The 20,227-nt window shown below is 41.8% G+C and overlaps 1 protein-coding gene across 2 annotated transcripts in view; it reads left to right on the top strand.

Annotated features, from left to right (window-relative positions):
• LOC111865566 overlaps positions 1-20,227 on the top strand; it is a 566,968-nt gene that overhangs the window by 534,783 nt on the left and 11,958 nt on the right. For both annotated transcript variants that reach the window (XM_023853714.2, XM_033751867.1), the window contains exons 7-9: positions 4,816-4,922; positions 7,823-7,976; positions 18,095-19,353. In XM_023853714.2, coding sequence (XP_023709482.1) covers positions 4,816-4,922; positions 7,823-7,976; positions 18,095-19,353 — 1,520 coding nt within the window. The remainder of the gene's footprint in view (positions 1-4,815; positions 4,923-7,822; positions 7,977-18,094; positions 19,354-20,227) is intronic.

The following is a 20,227-nucleotide window of genomic DNA, read 5'->3' as shown; positions in this document are numbered from 1 at the left end:
TAATGACCAGATAAGTAACAATAACACGATCGTATGAGCTGGATTGATCTAACTAATCGATACTCATTTCAACAATCGATCGTAATGTGTGCAGGACGGTTACACAAGGCTGACACTGCCCGGCAACATGTTTGTAGTCGCCATATCATTGCATGGTATGTGTTAAAAGTCCATTACATTAACATGTAACCTGTGTTTGTATGAGCAGACTTGTATCTAGTACGCACAGGGAAATACCACAGCCCTCTCTCAACATGACTCATTCTCCTCTCCCCACTTTTACATCTCTCCAACGATTGTATTGCTCTTGGCATTCAGTGTCAGTCCTCAATCTTGCAGATGCCATAGACAGGCCACTCCTCAAGTGCCAGACAATGGTCATGTTCGGAGATTTGTACCGTTCGGCTACATTTGCATACAACATGAACAGAGATTCCACTGTCCATTTTGCAAGGATTATTCATATATTCATGTTACCGGAATTTGAATTACTCTTCTTAGAAATATAATACCCATTTTTCATATAGATAATAAATTGACTCCGTATGGCAAGAAAGGTTACAAATAAAATCCGTATCTTTTATGGGAACCGAACATTTGTTACAGTATTACAAGAGAATGCCATTGGACCGTATTCTGAGACATTTAAAGCAGTTCCATTCCCTCACAATCTATTTATCTGTTTCTATATTTTGAGTTCATCCATCTAGGGTTAGGCAAGCATTCGGAGAGGTTATGTTATGTTATGTTAGATTAGGTTGCATGGTTTGGTTCGTTTGGGTTAGTGTGTGATATCTTGTCTTTAATTTGGATGAGGTACTTCAGTTTCCGCATTTCGTAGAGGGCAGGCTTTGCTAACGTCATTTCCCTCCATATGAAAGTTAACAGAAAATTGGAAGCCGGTGTCAGCGTCCATTTTTATCCATAATGAGTCCATCTTCTCCGCCATACTTACCTACTTACTCATGGAGCTGAGCCCTTCTGGAGGAGCCGCCAATTCTGCAGCTACTCAAGAATTTCCCAGCATTTTATGGAACCCGAAGGTTCAGTACCGTGTTCACAAGAGCCCTCCACTGGTCCCTATCCTGAGCCAGATCTATCCAATCTATACTATCCCATACTATCTCTCTAAGATCCATTCTAATATTTTCCACCCATCTACGCCTTGGTCTTCCCATCTTCTCCGCCATTTTCTGAAAAAAATAGATATAGAATGTCTTCAGTGTAAAGTATCTTTTTCGTAAAGTTGTTTTCCGTATGCCCTAATACTTCCGTTTTTCATGCGCATGCTCTCTGCATGTATCTCCTCCTCGTCTGTTGCCTGATTTAGGCTTCTGTTGTTTATACTGGGTCGGTTGATATAAGTTTAAGTAACAGAAGGCTCCCGGTTTGAATTTAGGCCGGGGTACTTGCTGTACTGACTGAGACTCTTCGTGGGTTTCCGAAGTCCCTCTAGCTAAATGCCAGTGTAGTTATCACGACATCTCGTTGAATGTTAATTTAAGCTTTTGGTGTTAATTTGTCCACAAACCAGCAGCCCTAAAATTAAGGTGTCATGAGAATGTATCCCATACGTCATGGCCTCCCGCTGCCGAAGTCACTACTGCTGTAAAATATACCTTCGTGTTTTCGACCGATATTTCTCAATAATTTAATAAGAAAGTACAACAACGTACTGATGGCGTTGACATTTTTCGCGAAAGCGCGTCTGACGAAAGAGTTGGACGCTCCTCCGTTCAAGTCGGCCAACCCATAAGGAACTGTTGCGTGGAGAACTCACTGTATCATCTCAAATCTTACGAAATCCCGCTCTGAAATAAACCGTTAATGACATATATATATACAAGAAGTTTCTTACTCAGTCTTGAAGTTCTTGCTTATTCTTTTGGCGAGGTTGTCAAATCACTTGCACTCCTGCAAGGTGTGTCATCTATCATCAGTGCCTGTAATTCAGCTGTACTGCACTCGAAAGAAAGGCTTGGAAACTTTTGAGAATATATTTAATAATATGAATAAACTGGGTCCTCTTACCAAGTTAGTGACTGAAACGTAAAATCTTGTAGCAGAAATCGTTAAATAATATTTACAAGCAGACAGGTTCGAAATATGTGATCGATCGTGAATACAGTCACAACATATACTTCCAGATAACCATGTACACAAGGAAGTAAGTTGCATGCGGTAGCGTAGTTGGTTGGGGCACTATGCTACAAGCCGGAAGGTCGCGGGTTCAATTCTCGATGAGGTTATTGGATTTTTCATTTCACCTAATCCTTCCAGCCGCACTATGGCCCTGGAGTTGACCCTGAATCTAACAGAAATAAGTATCAGGAATCTTCCTGAGGGGTAAAGGGCAGCCGGCGCGTAGGCTGACAACCTCATTGCCATCTGTAAGCCGAATGTCTAGTAAATGCGGGAGCTTCGACAGCTCACAACTCTATGAGCCTCCTGTTACATGGATACCTACGTCTTTTACTCAAAGAAAATTTAGAAACATGATAGTTCCCTTTGTGTCGTTCTACTACTTCTGTAATTAACTACCTTCATGTAAAATAGTCCTTCTTAAGAAGATGACAGTTGCGGAGGTAATCAAGAAATTCTCGTCTTTTATGGAGGAAATTTATTCCACACACTAGCGCCCTATTTTGTTTAAGATTCGTTTTAAATGAAAGGAAATGCGTTGAACAGCCCCTGTTTGAAATAGTACTGTGAGCTTTACTGACTTACATAAAGACTTCCTTGTCGTGTGATTTTATTCCCGATAGCTAAGAGCAGCCTAAAGAAACATGCAACTTCATCTAAGTGGGTCTTAGCAAGCGAATGCTTGGAAGATCCTATTTAAGAAATAACATTTTGATTACGGACTATCCATAATGGCGGTTCCTTATCATGTAATAGTATACGGATATTTTCACTTTTCGTGTAATGGCGCGCCGTGAACTGTTGAGCGGAATGGGGTTATGCACGAGTTTTCCTAATTTAGCGATGGATCTGCCCATTGAACCGAGCACTGTTCAAACGGCGTGAGGGCATGAACACACAGTTCGAGATATGAATACTCGCCGACACGACCACATGAGCCTTTCTGAAAGCGTTCAGATTTCAATAGAGTACGTAATAATTATTTGCGAAACTGATATGGTGATGTTCCTCTAAAGCTGATAGTGGTCGATTCACTTTACAAATATTTTGTAGTACATTATCCCTAGCCTGTGATACGGCAAATCATTGATGGTTTCATATGGAGCGTACGTTTGTCGGACACGATGTTTCGGGAACTAACTTTATTTCCGTCTTCCAGTGTTCAGCTCTTAGTATATATCGATCAATTTAGTATTTTCATTTCCACATTAATAATGACGGTTGGAATGGAACCAGGAACTCTTGAATATTAGACTAGTACGCCAGCTACTTACCAAATGTCTTTTAATGCTAGCCAATCGCTCGAAAACTGGTGATGTAAATCCCGAAACGTCGTGTATATCAAATACGAGCGTGCTACAGTGTTCAGCACCAAACATAAGTTCCGTATGACATCACGAATCTTCCAGTAGGTCTCTCTGTGATTATTTATTGAACTGAAAACAAATAAATAGGCGGTACAAGTTGCTCTGTCTTTTGTTTGTGCTTATGTTCGTTTTGTTTCTTTCTTTTACTCGTGCTTACTTTATAATTGGCTTTGTGGCTGTTGGGTAAGTACGTAAATATAGGAAAGAATTGAACTATTATTATTATTATTATTATTATTATTATTATTATTATTAATAGTAGTAGTAGTAGTAGTAGTAGTAGCAGCAGCAGCAGCAATGGCAGCAGCAGTTGTGGTAGTAGTAGCAATAGCAGTGGCAGTAGTAGTAGTAGTACTGCGATTGTTATTGTCTTTGCTGCTGCTATACTCACTTTTTAATTTGCCTTTGGATTGCTAACATAGCGCGAAAATAAGTAAGGAATGAACAGATTTAATCATCATGGGTTTCAGCTGTTGTCAAGCGCTTCGATGATTAAACTGAATTCGACTGAAGTGTTATCATTGTTCTAAATAGAAGCGAATAATCTTCTCTGTATGATTTCGTCTAAGGTTTTTTTTATTGCTAGTGGGGTGGGACTAAGTCCCTTGTACTGCGGCCACTTCTGGCCTATTGTACTAGCCCCAGATGAGAGGTGAGGCTGATTGTGGAGCAATTGGTGGAATGAAGATTGGCAGGGGAAACCGAAGTACTCGGAGAAAACCTGCCCCAGCGCCACTTTGTCCGCCACAAATCCCACTTGACCAGACCCGGGATCGAACCCCGGCCGCCGCGGTGAGAATCCAGCGGCTAACCGCTTCAGCTATAGTGTTTGAAGTATCCCGATACTAGAACCTTTCCAGCAGTATGAAAGTCGTGGTTGCCAGGATTTGTGAATGGCCACATATATAATATAAGACTTAAAGTGGCAGAAAATTATCATAAATTCACAAGAAATTATAATTGTAACCTCCAATGATTTTTACGGCAGTTTAGCTTCTTCTTAATAATCATCATCATCGTCGTCGGCACAACAGCGCTTTTTAGCCATGGCTTTTCTTATAAGATTCTGCTACATTTTATCCTCTTTTCTCTTTTATGGATTTCGCAACAATTTATTTTCTTTTACAGAGCAAGCTCATTTGTCTTGCGTCCAACCCCCACCCTGGAGAAGCAGGTCTCTGCATTTTTTTCCTNGCTCAAAACACTCTGTAAACCAAACAATTTTCCTAATGCACTTCATCTTCAATGTATATGAAGATTGTTTGGACTCACTTATAAAAATGTTTTGAAATTTATTTGCTTTCAGCGGAGAATTCCACTTGGGGTACCCCAGAACCGAGCTTCAGGGGGCGTCATGGTACCATCTGCTGCATTGGGACTGCATGCGAGAGGCTCAGGGCAAACATCGCCTCAGTAAGTACTTATTTCGTTTTCTTAATTACTTCCCTAGAAACTTCTCATATTTATTATTTCTTGTATGAAATACATAGAAAAAAAACTTAACAGGTAGGTCACATCTGTCTGCTTCTTCATATGTTTCACCTTCACATCCATTGGACGGATTTCGACGAAGTTTATTATTTCCAGTCTGTAGCAAAATTTGTCTGCATATTTTTCATCTTAATTGGGTGCATCCAGTTGTGTTTATTATATGAAATTATTTATTGGGAGCAATCTGTATTCCAACCAGAGCGGACAAAATACAATGTAAAATGAGGCACCGGTTAAACAGTAAATACCAAAAATACTACACCAATAACACGGGCCTCCAAGCAGTTAACTATACGTGTACAAGTCATGAATATACCGCTATATGTCCGCTGGAATATAACAAGATTGCAACAACTGACTTCATAATATGAAGCGTTACATGAATAATTTTTAACCATATTTTATTGTATAACTTTCGTCTTATAATAATTTTATTGTATTTTTATACTTGAAGCACAGAGCAAATGGTGCTCGTGATGGTTCAAGTTCGTATAGCAACAAGCGTGACCAGAGTGGTTTGAACGGCTGTTGTACTGCGATGTGGAAAGCAAATGGAAAAACTACCACATTATCACTTTTCCTGGATAGTCTCTTTCCAAAAACAGAGATACCATGTATGCGAGATGTTTCCTCTGGAGACAATTGGAGACAAGTGGAGAAACTGTTTTGGAAGTGACTGTGAACCTGTCTTCTGACAGATTACTGATGAATGAATGAATTATTGTAGTGTAACATAGTTGTCAAGTATTCGGTTCCAGTGTATCATCACACTGAAATGCAGTTCAATAGTATGTGAGTGCAGTAACCATGTATTTGCCTGATGATGGCTTTAAGAGCCGAAACATGTAGCTAAGGTGATGTTGACCTATACCGTTTCGTTGTTGTTACGACGGATCCCAATAAAGAATTTTATTGTCTGGATACTAGGGCCGCGCCATAGCTCAAGCGGTTAGTCGCTGGCTTCCCACCGCGGCGGCCCGGGTTCGATCCCAGGGTCTGGTCAAGTGGGATTTGTGGTGTACAAAGTGGCGCTGGGGCAGGTTTTCTCCGAGTACTTCGGTTTCCCTTGCCAATCTTCATTCCACCAATTGCTCCACAATCACCCTCACCTATCATCTGGTGCTGGTACAATAGGCCAGAAGTGGCCGCTGTACACGGGACTTAGTCCCACCCCACTAGCAATAAAAATTTGTCTGGATAATTCATTTTTGGTTATATCGAAACTTTTTTCATTACGTTTTTTAGAACGGATTCCAATCGCTTTGTCACCTGTATCTTTCTTTCTATAAAAATACGTTGATTTTAAAATATTTATTTGAAAGTTATTGTAGCCCAAGATTGAGGAGTTGTCTGTGCCATGCTGCTAAGTGGGGACTGGAATTAAATTATAAAAAGAGAACATCTTGCCTTGTTTCACAAGTGGATGTGTGGGAAGTCATATCCAGTAACTAGATGTTTGTGTCCAGTAGGAGGGCGGAGTGATGTCATGGAACAACAATAATGCGAGAAATTTTTACAATACAATTCAAATAATATTGCTGTGCGATACAAAACAATGTAATATATTGCAATAATGGCACTATACACAATTCAAATATACAACTTAATTCAGTGCATAGAAGAGCATTGCTATTCGCATTGCAGGAGAGTGTAATAAATATACAGCGTAATGGAAACAATGGATATAAAATAACAGTAAAATGGGATACATAAATTATGATAGGAAAGGAGTCGATATGATAATGTAACAGAAGTGGGCTGAGGTTACTGAGTAAAGAGTTCAGGTTTTGAAATGTTAACTATGCATAAACACGAGAAATATCAAATAAATAAATATTGTTATACACACGAGAACATAACCCGAAGGCTCCGATGGAACTGAATTAAGTTCGTGTTTCTATAAAACGTCAACGGTGACGCTGTATGGATTAAGCAGGCTACAATGCGAGCACATCGCGTAACAATTGCGGCAGTTCGCCTGTGTAAAGTGTACCACTTCTTTTGTGACGATTTTCATGAAATACGACAAAAAGGCTATGTCAGCCCGCCAGATCTTGATCACAGTAAACGCTCGATGATCAGGATTAATTGGGGTGAGGGATCATCCGGATTAATGAAACGAAGATAGCCCTTAAAGACAACAAATAAATAAATACATAAATGGAAATTTTAATAATATAGGCAGTGCTGTTGAAAATAAATATCACTCTAGAGCCTTTATTTAAAAGCTACATAGAGACAAAAAGTTGATATCCAGGGTCTCCTTCAGCCAGCTCAAGCCAATCTTGGGTAATTTTTTGCTTGGTTTCAGTCTTCCCAGCTGCCCTCAACAGAGTACGAAGGCGGCTATTGCTCTAATCCCTCTTGCTTCTAAGTCCCATGTGTGTTTTAAAGCATGTGCCTAACTACGGACATATTTTTGTTTTCATTTTTCACAGTTCTAACTGGATTTTCCGACATTCGGAATAACTGTAATTGGATTAGCGAGAGTTTACTGTAATGATATGATGCATTTGCTTAATTACCTCCCTAATACTTGCGGAACTATTTTGTTGCGCTTAAATAGGTTTCATTTTTATCTGCTACTTCTGCCTAAAACATTCTTCTGCCCTATACGCATTTAGCTTCTTAACGTTCATGTCACCCTCGAGACATGCGCAGAAGCGTACGCCTTACGGCTTACCACGAATATGGAATCTCACAGAAAAAAAAAATCAATATAAAGTTTTCACAGAAATTACTTTGGCTGCCGTCGTGATGATAAAGTCTTATAGAAATTGGCTTTAGTTCGTATTCTGAAGGCGGATTCTCTTGTGTTTCAGTTGCACAATCCGAACAGGACCGCTCATGCATCTTGCTCCTACGCCTTCAGCGGCGGTCTGGCGACTGGTTGTGGGTCCATTGTGTCCTGCAGGTTAAGGATAACATGGAGAATAGTCAGCAGCCTGTCATCGTCTGCACAAACCAGGTCCTTAGGTAAGCCAATAGCTGCCCTTTCATAATACTTTCATTGCTATTCCGTCTAAAATGTAGTGAAAGTACAGTTTTATACCGAAATGACATTCCTCCCAACGAATTGAGCTGTTTAATTGATTATTTGCATGGTAATTGGAAATAAATTAGTGAAATATTATTAAAATTGGATAGACTTCCTTTTTAAGGCGGTATGTTCCGCCCCACATGGCCTTCTAGAGAGCTCTATGGGCACACTCCCGCTTGTTGGCTTTTGGATCTGGTGTCAGAAGTGGGATTTCCTTGACACTGACGCCTCTCATCTTCAAACGAAAGCACAGATATTTCTGTGAGTCCGAAAGTCGGATTTCTAGGCGTCATATCACATTGTTCATCCACTTGTATTATGACTGATATAAAAATCATAATTTTGTGTTATTCTAAATACATAAAATGAACAGTTAGTTTTATTCCGTTGCGGACCAGTATGACTAAACTTAGTATTCTGCAGAGTCTATGTCCAGGCTTATTGATGTTCTAAAGGAACTCATCATGTGAAAATGCCGTTAGTAGACCATCACGCACAACAAGGAACAGAGTTTGAAATCAGATCGAATTACAGGCATAAATTAACAGGCTAATATTGTAAGACAATAATACTAAAATAATATGTGCCCAGTTGTAGATCGCCGATCACGGTGGCCGCGCGGTCTAATGCACGAACCGTCTTCGCCCGCTCGAACACTGGGATCGTGGTGTCGAATCCCACTAGAGGCATGGATGTTTGTGTTGTGCGCGTTTATTCTGTGTTTGTGTTGTTTTTGTGTAGGTAGCGGCCTTGCGACGGGCTGATCCCCCGTCCAAGGAGNCCCACACTTTGATTGCATTCTCTACCACAGTTTTGGTATTGTTTAAGACAGGGGATATAAAGACACCTAAGAAATATCCTACGATTTTATGCAAACATTTAATGAAAATATATCAGCAGATCTAATTTGCTTTTGTTGTCGTCGTCATTGTTGAGTAACACAATTCGTAATAACTCTTTGCCTAACATTATTCCTTTTTGTAATAACAAAAATTATTAGCAAATTTAGTTGTACAACCTTCACGACATGGCCCCGATGTCGGGTGCGGCAAGCAGAAAACCTGATTCAAAAGGGGCAGACATTTGTAAAAAGCGATTATGTAAGGTTGAGCTCTGTTTACAAAAGCTAACCACCAATCATTGTCCTAATGGCTGCAAAATGCTTAAACTGTATTGTTATGCTCGTTTCTCTCTTGTTGTACCGATTTCTTAACTGCCTCTTATTTATGACTGTTCTCTTGGACTTCATGCACTGGCCCAGCTTTTAACAATTCACTAGACACGTTTGGAAAAGTGAAGCAGACTGAAAAATTAGAATTTAATGTCATGAAGATGCTTTTAAAACTTATTCAAAAGTTCCCATCGTCAAATCTAGTCTGGGATACCGAATATTCTAATTGGATTTCCCGTTGTTTTCCTCAGTCCGTCCAGGTAAATATTGGTTCAGTGATTTATATAGGTCACGACCACTTTCACTACCTTTGTGATTCGTCGTTAATAATCATATAATTATGCAAAGCTATGAAATCTATGGATTTGGAAAGTCGTCATTAAATAATCCAAGACGACAAAGAATGTTTCTGGAAGTAATTTATATGCGACCCACCTACCACGCGTCCTTCATCTGCGAAACGTTTCCTCAAACTAATATTCTCCGCGCACCGAGTAATTACCCCCTCAAGAAGTCGAGATGCATTACTTGAAATAAATGGTGTGTATAGTTTTTTTTTTAATTTACGCAAAATAACTTTAATCTTGTCTCTGCCGCTGCATTACGAATACGACATTAACGTAAAAACTTTACTTTTTTATTATTTTAAACAGTTTATATTGTCGGTCTGGTTACAAGATAGCTTCTGGAATTACGAATGCACAAGAGTGGAATAAGGAACCAAGTGCGAGTGTTGTTGGAGACCGCTTGGATTATGGGTGCCAAGATCAGTATGGACTCGTTGAAATGTGTTGCCCTTGCTAAGGAATTCGCTGTCATGGAACCCAAAGAATGGTCGTCGTAAAATAACCCTCTGTATAAAATCCCTAACATAAAGGGCAGGTGAGCCGATTGGAGTGTCGCGAGTTCGATTCCCCATGAGGTCACTGGATTTCTCAACTGACGTAATCCTTCCAGCCGCACTATGGCCCTGGGGTCGACTCAGCCTCTAACAGAAAGGAGTGCTAGGAATCTTCCTTGTCTAGAAAATGTGGGAGCCTCGACGTCACAATCCTATTGGCCTCCGCGGTCTGTTACAGCGATAGCTTTACCTTTTTTACGTTAGCTATTCTGCCCTTTATGTGATTGCCACGTTCAAGCTTGTCTGTCTGGCACACTCTTTTGGATGTACTTAGGCCTGTGCTGCAGTGAGAAACGCGTCTGCTGCCAAGCCAAGTGTGAAATGCGACCGCAAAACATTACGCCGAACGCAAACACGGGCCGTCTTCCCTGTAATACCATTTTTACAATTTATTTTTAGGTTAAGGATGACTGACCTAGACACTGTAATTATTTGACAGTAGGAGGGATCGAGTCAGCTCCACGGATTTACCTCTTACCTCCCTCTTAAAATGAGAAACATTTTTGTTTCAACGAAAAGAACATAAAACAAAAAAGACTGTTCCTTTCGTGCCCTCTGATTTACGTCCAGCCTCCACTTGTTGTATCATGACTCACACACAGCCTTAACAATAATTAGTTTGGGAAAATAGACAAGGAATTTATTGTTTCCCCTGCAAGCAAGAATGATACATCCCTGAGTAGCAGATCCAATATTAGATGCATGCAATCATCCCTGAGAAGCATGTGAATGCTTGCTAATTAACGGAAACATAACAACTCTTAAAAATAATGAAAATGCTCTAAGAAAACGACTGAGGCTGGAAACTTCTGTTTTTAAAAAATTTATATCGTACTATAGGAGATTCGCTGCGCTGACGACGCAACGCGCTCTATCCGCTAAAGCTGGCACTAACTTCGCCGACAAGCGGCGGTCACTCGGTCGGTATAGTTCGCTTGTGGACTAAAATTACGGAGTTTTTTTATTGTAGGCCTTAATATGAGCCCGAATGACGGATTTAGTCGGAATTCGATCCCCGATAGAGAAAACCTTTTTTTCTGTTACATTCGTTCTCGTCTCGGAGGCGAAGCACGCCACCCACTTTTATCTAATACGGAGATCGAGAGGTCGTGGAGTTTTATCTCCACGTCTCCTACACGACTTTACATATTGCATTCTCGAACTTATATTTATATTTAAAAGACTTACATTCATTTATAAATTCAATAATAAATTAAAGTGAATTTTCATCTCCCCTCCTTGAAAGTTTTTATTAAAAAGTAAAGTATGGATTTTAACAGTGTGATGAAATATTTGGCACATCATAAGATGCTGAAGCAAAAAAATACCACTCATTGTCAGGATCCGAATTCGACTCTTTCAGTCCACCGTCACGTATTTGACTGAGCTGTTATTGTTGCAGTGTCATAAAACGACTGAATTAAATCGTTTTAAACTCTGACAGATTTAATTCACCACGAAACGTGATGTTGGAAAACATATAATTAGTTCTTTCTGAATCTCGGAATTATGCCATGAAGACCTGGGGGTAGGGGTGGAGGTAAACCTCCACAACTTCTTGACCTCGGTCTAGACTGAGACGAGCTACACACTCCTGCAGTTATACGTCAGGAATGAATCCCCAATACCCTCAGGGAAGGATGCGGGGTAAGATTCAAAAGCGTCTGGACACGGTGAAAATAAGAAACAACCGCTCCCCTGTCGGTGGAAGAAATAAACAATTCTGGTCATGTCAGAAATCATGTCCTCAGGCCAGTCATTTTAATGATTGCATTGTCTTGCTGATTGAGGTTAAGGAAGAAACGAGAACACAACAACCGAAGGGAACTTTGCTAGTTGATTCAGGATCGTAACTCCACCGTCCGTTTTCGAAACACAGAGTACTGAAGTTGTTCTTCATGACATTGCAGCTCACATTTTTATTTTGAGGCTCAAGAACTGTTAGCCCATTAGTGCCATTACTATTATTAGTATCGTGTTTTCTTTCTCCAGTGCTTGCCTGTAATTTGTCTTTTTTCTTTATGTTGTGTTTGTCCTTAATGTAATTACCAGTATCTACACTGCACTATCTCTGTAATTTGTCTCGTTTCTGTTCACTTTCATTCACTCATTCATCAATGGTTGTTGGGTCCTGGCCTCTTCTTCAGTTTCGTTTCCAGAGAAGGTAGGACTCCTTGGACGAGTGATCAGCCTGTCGCAAGGCCGCTACGTAAACACAGGACAACACAAACACGGAATAAACGCACATACAAACGTCCATGCCTTGAATGGGATTTGAACCCATGATCCCAGTGTTCGAGCGAGCGAAGACAGTTCATGCCTTAGACCGCGCGGCCACTGTGATAGGCAGCTGTTGACTAGGCACTTAAAGAATAAAGAATATTATTATTATTATTATTAAGAGGAAGAAACATAAGTTAGACCAGTTGAGAGGAAACTAATGCGGAAAATATTTAATCTTAAGTGAGATTAAGTGAGGGTTTAATAAAGGAACGAAAAAGGGGGTATCTTCTGTTATACTATTCACCAATGTTGTTATGTAAATAATCGTTTTGATGATAACATGACACGTCGACTTCAGACTGGCCTTGTCTGCCTTGGATATTATTTGTGTGCGTAACATTTAGAGAAAGCCCTGCTGCCATGTCTAGATATTCGCATAGTACAAGTTTGTAAATTTCTATAAACTTACTTCGTAAAATACAAACATAATAAGATATTGTTTTCTAAAGAACCCAGTAGAGAAGGATTTATTTTAAGATGAACTTTACACGCAGCACGAATGTTTAAAATAGAGTTAATATAAAAGTTTTCTTTCGGAGATAAGACTATAAGTAGCAAGTTGATATTAATTAAAAGGAATGTAAAAGAAATAGTCCCTGGCAATGTAAATTGGATCCAGTTGATGTCAAAAGGAAGAGTTCTTTTATAGGTTTCGAAATTAAAAATAACTTCCTGCTCATATGGATTAATTTTCAGAGACTTTAGTAGCGTGTATAATCTTTGTAGATTTTCATGATTTCTTCTGTCTTTTCCTCGCATTTTTCCCTCAACCGACTGACGAAAATCTACAATTCAAAGTTCAGGGTTTTTTTTGTACTGTTACAAGTTGATGCAGCATCATAGAACACCCTATCACAGGCGATAACATTCACATAAGCCACTTTTAACCTTAGATTATTATGATTCATTTATTTGCTTGAGTTCGGGGCTGTACGTCTCAGGGTGGTCTGAGAGCCACGGAAAATATAAGCTATGGGGAGAGGATGGAGCTCAGTAGAATCTCAAGAGAATGCTTGAGATCATAAATATGTAATCCAGTTTAGTTGGCAGTAGATACTTGGCCTGCTAATTGGCATCTTAATTCCCGTGAGGCCAAGTCCCACCTCCATTGTATACTGCAAACACTGTTATTTATGTGTTACCGGATCCGTACGTGGACGCCAGTATTGAAACAGTTCATGCGCAGTCCAGCCTCTGTCTTCTCTCAGAGTCGCACTGGCCCACCTCGCTTCCACGCAGACACAAACGTTGATCTTGTCTGTTTGTTAGCATACGGGGTCTTTTAAATGATTTGGGTGATTTTTTATTGCTAGTGGGGTGGGTCGAAGTCCCTTATACTGCGGCCACTTCTGGCCTATTGTACCAGCCCCAGATGATAGGTGAGGGTGATTGTGGAGCAATTGGTGGAATGAAGATTGGCAGGGGAAACCGAAGTACTCGGAGAAAACCTGCCCCAGCGCCACTTTGTCCACCACAAATCCCACTTGACCAGACCTGGGATGGGAAGCCAGCGACTAACCACTTGAGCTACGGCGTGGCCTATTTAGGTGACAAGAAGTTGGTGTATTTTCGAAACGGTTACGGATACAAACATGAAGCAGTTTGAAGCCTACAAGGGAACTCGTTAACTTTTCGTTGATTATAGCATATCACCTGCGAGTGGCGCTCCGATCGCTGTCAATAGAAAATGGCGTTTCAGATGCAAAAGGCTTAGATAGGACGAACAGGAATAATTCCTTAGACCCTTAGATTCCCGGAATTCTAATCATGGGGATGTGTGAAATACCAGGTACACCAACCTCCGATGCTAGAGTCCCTTCGAGAGGGAATGTCACTTGGCGTAGTCAACGTCGATGAGTAGCAGTTGCAGAGTATATGGGAAGAATTCGAAGGTCGCTTTCACGTTTGCAAGGCAACTAATGGAGCACTTATCGAACATCTATAGAGAAACGTTATGAATTTCCTTGCTGTTTTAAAATTTTTCATGTTTGTATCTATCAGAGTTTTGAAAACACATCAATTTTTATCACCTATATCATTGTATATTTTACTTCACCTTCTACGCTATATTTATCGATATTAATGTTTATTTTGGGATTATATATATTTATAATTATGCACCGTAGAGATTGTGAGGGATGCTGATTTTGGAAACTGACACAATAAAGGGTTTCACCACTTTCGCACTTCAAATATTATCAGAGCAATACTATCAAGAACATGTCGTTGCCTAGAAAGGGCTCTGGTATATTTGCTTATATCGCGGTCGTTGTATAGTAACGGCTGTAAAGCTGGGTCTTAAAAAATAGGATATGAGCATGCTGATTGGATTAATGTGGTTCAAGATAGGGGCAAATGTTGGGCTGATGTGAATACATGCGTAGTAATCTTAGGGTTTCATAAAGGGCGAGGAATATCTCGTTACAAGACTGCTGGCTTTCCGTAAAGGTTTCTGTACCCTGAAGGGAGTTATTGAGTTATGCATGTGTAGTAGACGCCGGTCGCCGGTCACGGTAGCCGAGCGGTCTAAGGCATGTACCGTCTTCGCTCGCTCGGAAGCCGGGATCGTGGGTTCGGATCTGTTTCCTGTGAGGTACGAACTGAATTCTTATATATTATTCTTATACACTGCCGGTCACGGTAGCCGAGCGGTCTAAGACATGTACTGTCTTCGCTCGCTCGGAAGCCGAGATCGTGGGTTCGAATCCCACTCAGGGCATGGATGTTTAGTTTGTGTGTGTGCGTTTTTCTGTGTTTGTGTACAGGTAGAGGCCTTGCGATGAGCTGATCACCCGCCCAAGGAGTCCTACCGAATGTGTAAGATCTAGAAAAACCGAAGTGAACGGAGAAGTTCATGGAGGTAGGCCTAGGCCCACTGGGGCTGTAGTGCGAAGGAAAAAAAAAAGTAGACGCCGATCTGTGTAGCCAGGCCATATAAGACCGAGTTAACACAAGGTTTGCGAGTTCGAATCCAGTGTAGTACATGAATGTAACCCAGATGAGATGCTCGCTATTGTGAAGAAGTGGAAATGCTCGTACATGGAACGCAAATACAGCCCACATTGCAGCAGACAGGCAGGCAGATCGGCTTGATAGTATCGAATCACGTTCCAACTATGAGAGAGTGATGATGAAACTGTAGCAGTAATGAGTGACTTGGAAGAACGCAATCCCGCATCGCAATAAACAGACCCTACGGTTCAGAAAACTTTTATACAGTTTTTTTTTCCTCTATACATCACATATGACACGCCTCCTCCACGGTAATGTGGATACGGTTGTTCATACGGTTTATAATTGTGTTTGGTGAGTCGCCTAAACGAGTGGTAGAAAGGACTGCACTATCTGTACTGAAAACTCAGTTAAGTAAATGACTTAGAAAAAGGAACTGGCCATTTGTCACTTGTAAATTTTAGACTTTTTCTTTTTTCTTATAAGAATATCTTATAAATTGATACGTGCCGTTATTAATGTCCCTAATTTAATAACATTGAAACGCTGAAAATCTTTAATAATTCTCGATATGGGCGTACCTACTTGGATGTTGCTCTAAACTTCATTAACGTAGAAACGTGTATCGAGATGCAAGCTGTATCCACTTGACAGCAAATCTTAATGTCACCACAATATACAGTGTCTATTCCTTAACCAATTAAGTCTAAACAGGTTAAAGTATTCATCATCTACAGCAGTGGCCGTATTCGGGCTCCAGAATTTCTTTTTTTACCTTTTTCTTAATCTCCAATGGGGTTTCTCCATTTGGGATGGAATTTCGAAGGCAAATGGTTTGTGCCATTCGTTGCATTTATATTTAATTATCTCATATAAATAGAGAATATCTGCTTATTCCGTAATATTTATACCCTTATCTTTATTGAAAAGGAATTCATTTGCAGCAACCACGAATAATTCGTTTCTGCAGTATGAAAGAAGTTTTGAGGCTTGGGTATATACGTAGTGTGTTCAGAAACTATCGAACCTTTGGTCGGCAGAAATACATTTATTGGTTTGGAGGTACAAAACCCTAATTCCCTTCAAAGTAGTCTCCTTGGTAATGCACACACTTCTCCCAGCGCTTCCGCCATTTCGGAAACACTTCTGGAGCGTGTCTTTTGGAATGGTGATCAGCCGGGCTGTCGCATTCTGCATGATGTCTTCTCGTGACTCAAATCGGGTTCCTTTCAGTGGCATTTTCAGCTTGGGAAACAGCTACTGTCAAGTGTGACGTAACATTCTGAGGTAAAGGTTTTCTTTGTTATTAAGCCGCATAGTTTCGCACTTATTAACAGATATTTGGAGGAACGTGCTGCCTCTATCTTCAGGGTATTGTCACCAATACATCGATATGGAAAATTTGAAATTTCACATATACTTTGAGGTTCTACAGCTCTTTGGAGTTTGGCCATTTTCTCAGTTTCTTAATCGGTGAGACTTCTTGGACGGGGGATAAGCCCGTCACAAGTCCGCTACCTACACACAGATATCCATGCCGATTCGAACTCATGACGCCAGTATTCGAGCGGGCGAAGCCAATTCATGCCTTACACTGCGCGGCCACTGTGATCTGTTTGTGCTGGATTATATTTGAACGTAAATGGAGGAAAATTGGGGACAAATGTGAACAGCCTTAAAACTTGAGGCTTAGCATAGCCAGCGAAGATAAGTATATCTGTAAGCTCGTTAATCTTAGGAAAAACAGGAATATTAATTTGTATTTGGGCGTAGATATTTATATCAATGGTATGGAAAATGTTAAGTGTAATTATCTTGAAACATTTCTTTGTCTGTGTTTCACTGCCGTAATTTGACATTGGTCAAACATCAATTTTATTTTATGCGGTTCAGCCGTAGCTCCTAGTTCTGCCCACGTATGTTCATCGAACTGTTCCACTCTTGCTTTTCAATTTTGAAACTTCAGCTTGAGATTGTGTAAGTACGCCTATGGCTACAACTATTCATAAACAATCCTGTTACTTGTTCCTCTATTTATCGTAACAGTTAGCATAGATCTTCTCTTCCAGAAATCACTTTAGCTCCTACTACTAAAACATTTTACAGACAGATTGGTTATTGGGTTATTTAACAATGCGATATTACCAGCAAATCTTATTTAGCATTGAAAGAGATGAAAGAAAAACTGTACCCGGTGAAATGGAATATAAATGGGTGCGATCAGTGCCTGTTTCAACGCATGGCCTGCTTCAATTCGTGGCCTCGTTCAACACATTGCCTAATTCATCGCGATTCCTGCTTCAATGTGTAGATCCTTCAACGCGTGGCCAGCTAATGCGATGCCTGCTTCAACGTATGGCCTTTTTCAACTGGTTGCCTAATTCATCGTATGGCCCGCTTCAATGCGTGGTCAGCTTCAACGCATTGCCTAATTCAGCGTATGGCCTGCTTCAATGCGTGGTCAGCTTCAACGCGTTGCCTAATTCAACGTATGGCCTGCTTCAATGCGTGGTCAGTTTCAACGCGTTGCCTAATTCAGCTTATGGCCTGCGTCAGTACGAGGCCGACATAACGCGTCGTACAGTGACAGCCGACGTTTCAGATAAGATTCCAAAGGCGGGTTTGCCGGACTGAAGCTGACTGAAGCTGTGTAAGACAGAGCCTAGCAGTTTTGTGGGGGACATGTGCGGTCTGTGTTATGGAGGAGAATGAGAGATTAAAGTAAAGTACATGTGCCTGTGTTGCAGTGAGCGGGAGGCGAGTGTGATGCGTGCCAACAGTTGGCTGTACCACTACTACATGGTGCAGAGCAAGCTGCAGTATGGGCTCGCGTACGAGGCGCACACCGCCTCCAGAATGGCAGCAGCAGCCGCCGCAGCATACTACCACCCCCACCCGCCGCCACCTCCTCCACCTCCACCCCACCCTCAAGTCATGTCACCATACCCGCACCACGACCCCAGTCACCATTCTAGCTACCTCCACCATCACCACCACCAGATGTCTCCTGCACCTTCAGGGGTAGTTCCCACCCATCACCATTCCCACAGTCACCACCAAGGCCTGAACGGATCTGCCGCTGGACAGCACCACCACCATCAGCTACAGCACCCCGCCGACTCTGATAGCCCCGGGTACCAGATGTCTTCAGTCGCGCAGCCTGAGGGCGCCCCTGCCTCGTATCGGTACGGCCGTCGGGCGGAACCGGAACCTGTGGACTATTCGCTTCACCCGGCACATGGCGACGACCGATACCTGCTGCCTGTCGAGGAAGTGAGAACCTCTCCCACAATCAGCACACAGAAGAGGAAGTCCATAAGCAGTCACAGTGCGACGAGGAACAAGATAGACTTAATGAAAACACCTGCCGTTACGTCACCACGTTCCTCTCCGTCCACGGAAGTGATCGTTGATCTTGATCGCGGAGGAGGTGGTGGTGGTGGAGGAACAGTGCTGGTGACGTCATCTATGGTGACAGCGCTACAGCACCCTCTAAGTAAAACCAGAATTATAAAAGCCGCAGTTGTCGATCCAGCGGAGTTCATGGAACAGTGGAACCCGAGTCCGCCATGGTCTGACACGACGGTCCAGAAAGTGCCCGATATCATACACCAAGATCTCAGTCCCTATATGACAACGACACCGCCAACACCTACGGGCACACCAGGGAGTCTGAACGGCGGAGGAAGCAGCAGTAGTGGGGGTGGCCTGTCGCACCAACCCTCTCACACGGCCTTCACGTTCGACTGGACGCCAGAGCAGTACGTGCCCAACCTACAGAGTGTCCTGGGAACTTCCCGATCGTCTGTGGGGTCGGCATCCGTGTCTGATGAGGAACAGTTTCGCCTGATGGGGGCGGCGGTGGCGGCGGAGGCGGCGGCTGCATGGCCCAGCGAACATAGAATGTTCCCTCTACAACCACCGCCCCCACCGAGGCTGGGGCTGGGTCTTCAGCTTCCTCCGGGGAGATTAGAGCAGGAAACCACAGAGCAAACTCCAGTCAAAGGTAAGACGTCACATCTGAAGGGAATTAATTTCATCCTTCGGGACAACGGTCTTCAGACCTAGAGTAAATATTCCGTGATTATCAACATATTTAAGTCATATCCAAAGTTAAGACTGGGGTAACTGAAATGGGTCCGCATCTGAAGTGAATATTGCGTCGGTCTTGGAATGACAAACAATCCAGTGCAAACAAGTTCATTGTAAATAAACAGATTATTTACAGCAAAACTTGTTTTCGCTGGACGGTTGGCTCGTCATTGCATATAAATGTAACGAGGAAATGTCTCATGTTAGAATGAAACTACGTCTTTTCGAAGTTGTTATTTTTGCGTCGTTTCCTGATTTATTTGACGATGTACTTTTAACTCCATACATTGTGCAACCTTGAATGCGACTGTTTTTGTATTTTTTTTTTATTTTTCCTGATTTTCAACGACACATATTAACTCTGTGGACTATGCAGTGTCTGCAAATTCATGTCCTTGAATTAAACCACGTGACTATTCTTGCATATTAAGCCGAAAATTCCCCTTGATAATTAAGCAGCAAAACTATGGCCCTGGGGTCGCGTCAGCCTCTAGCAGAAATAAGTACCGGGAATATTCCTGGGGGGTAAAGAGTGGCCGGTGCGTAAGGCTGACAGTCCCACCGCCATTTGTGAGTCAATTAACTAGAGAAAATGTGGGAGCCTCGACGTCTCACATCCCTATGGGCCTCCAAGGCCTGTTATAGTACTCACTTCTGCCAGCGTAACGTGGATTACTTGGCCTCATGTGCAAGCGCGCATGAAATGTACTTGTGGCAAAATACAAGGATAAGTGATGTGCTTCCAGACAACAAATTTGTTTGTGCAATAAATGAACATCAAGGTCGCT

The sequence above is a fragment of the Cryptotermes secundus genome, unplaced genomic scaffold (assembly GCF_002891405.2).
Source record: "Cryptotermes secundus unplaced genomic scaffold, Csec_1.0 scaffold836, whole genome shotgun sequence".
NCBI classification, from domain to species: domain Eukaryota; kingdom Metazoa; phylum Arthropoda; class Insecta; order Blattodea; family Kalotermitidae; genus Cryptotermes; species Cryptotermes secundus.
This window is presented reverse-complemented; position numbering and strand designations above follow the sequence as displayed.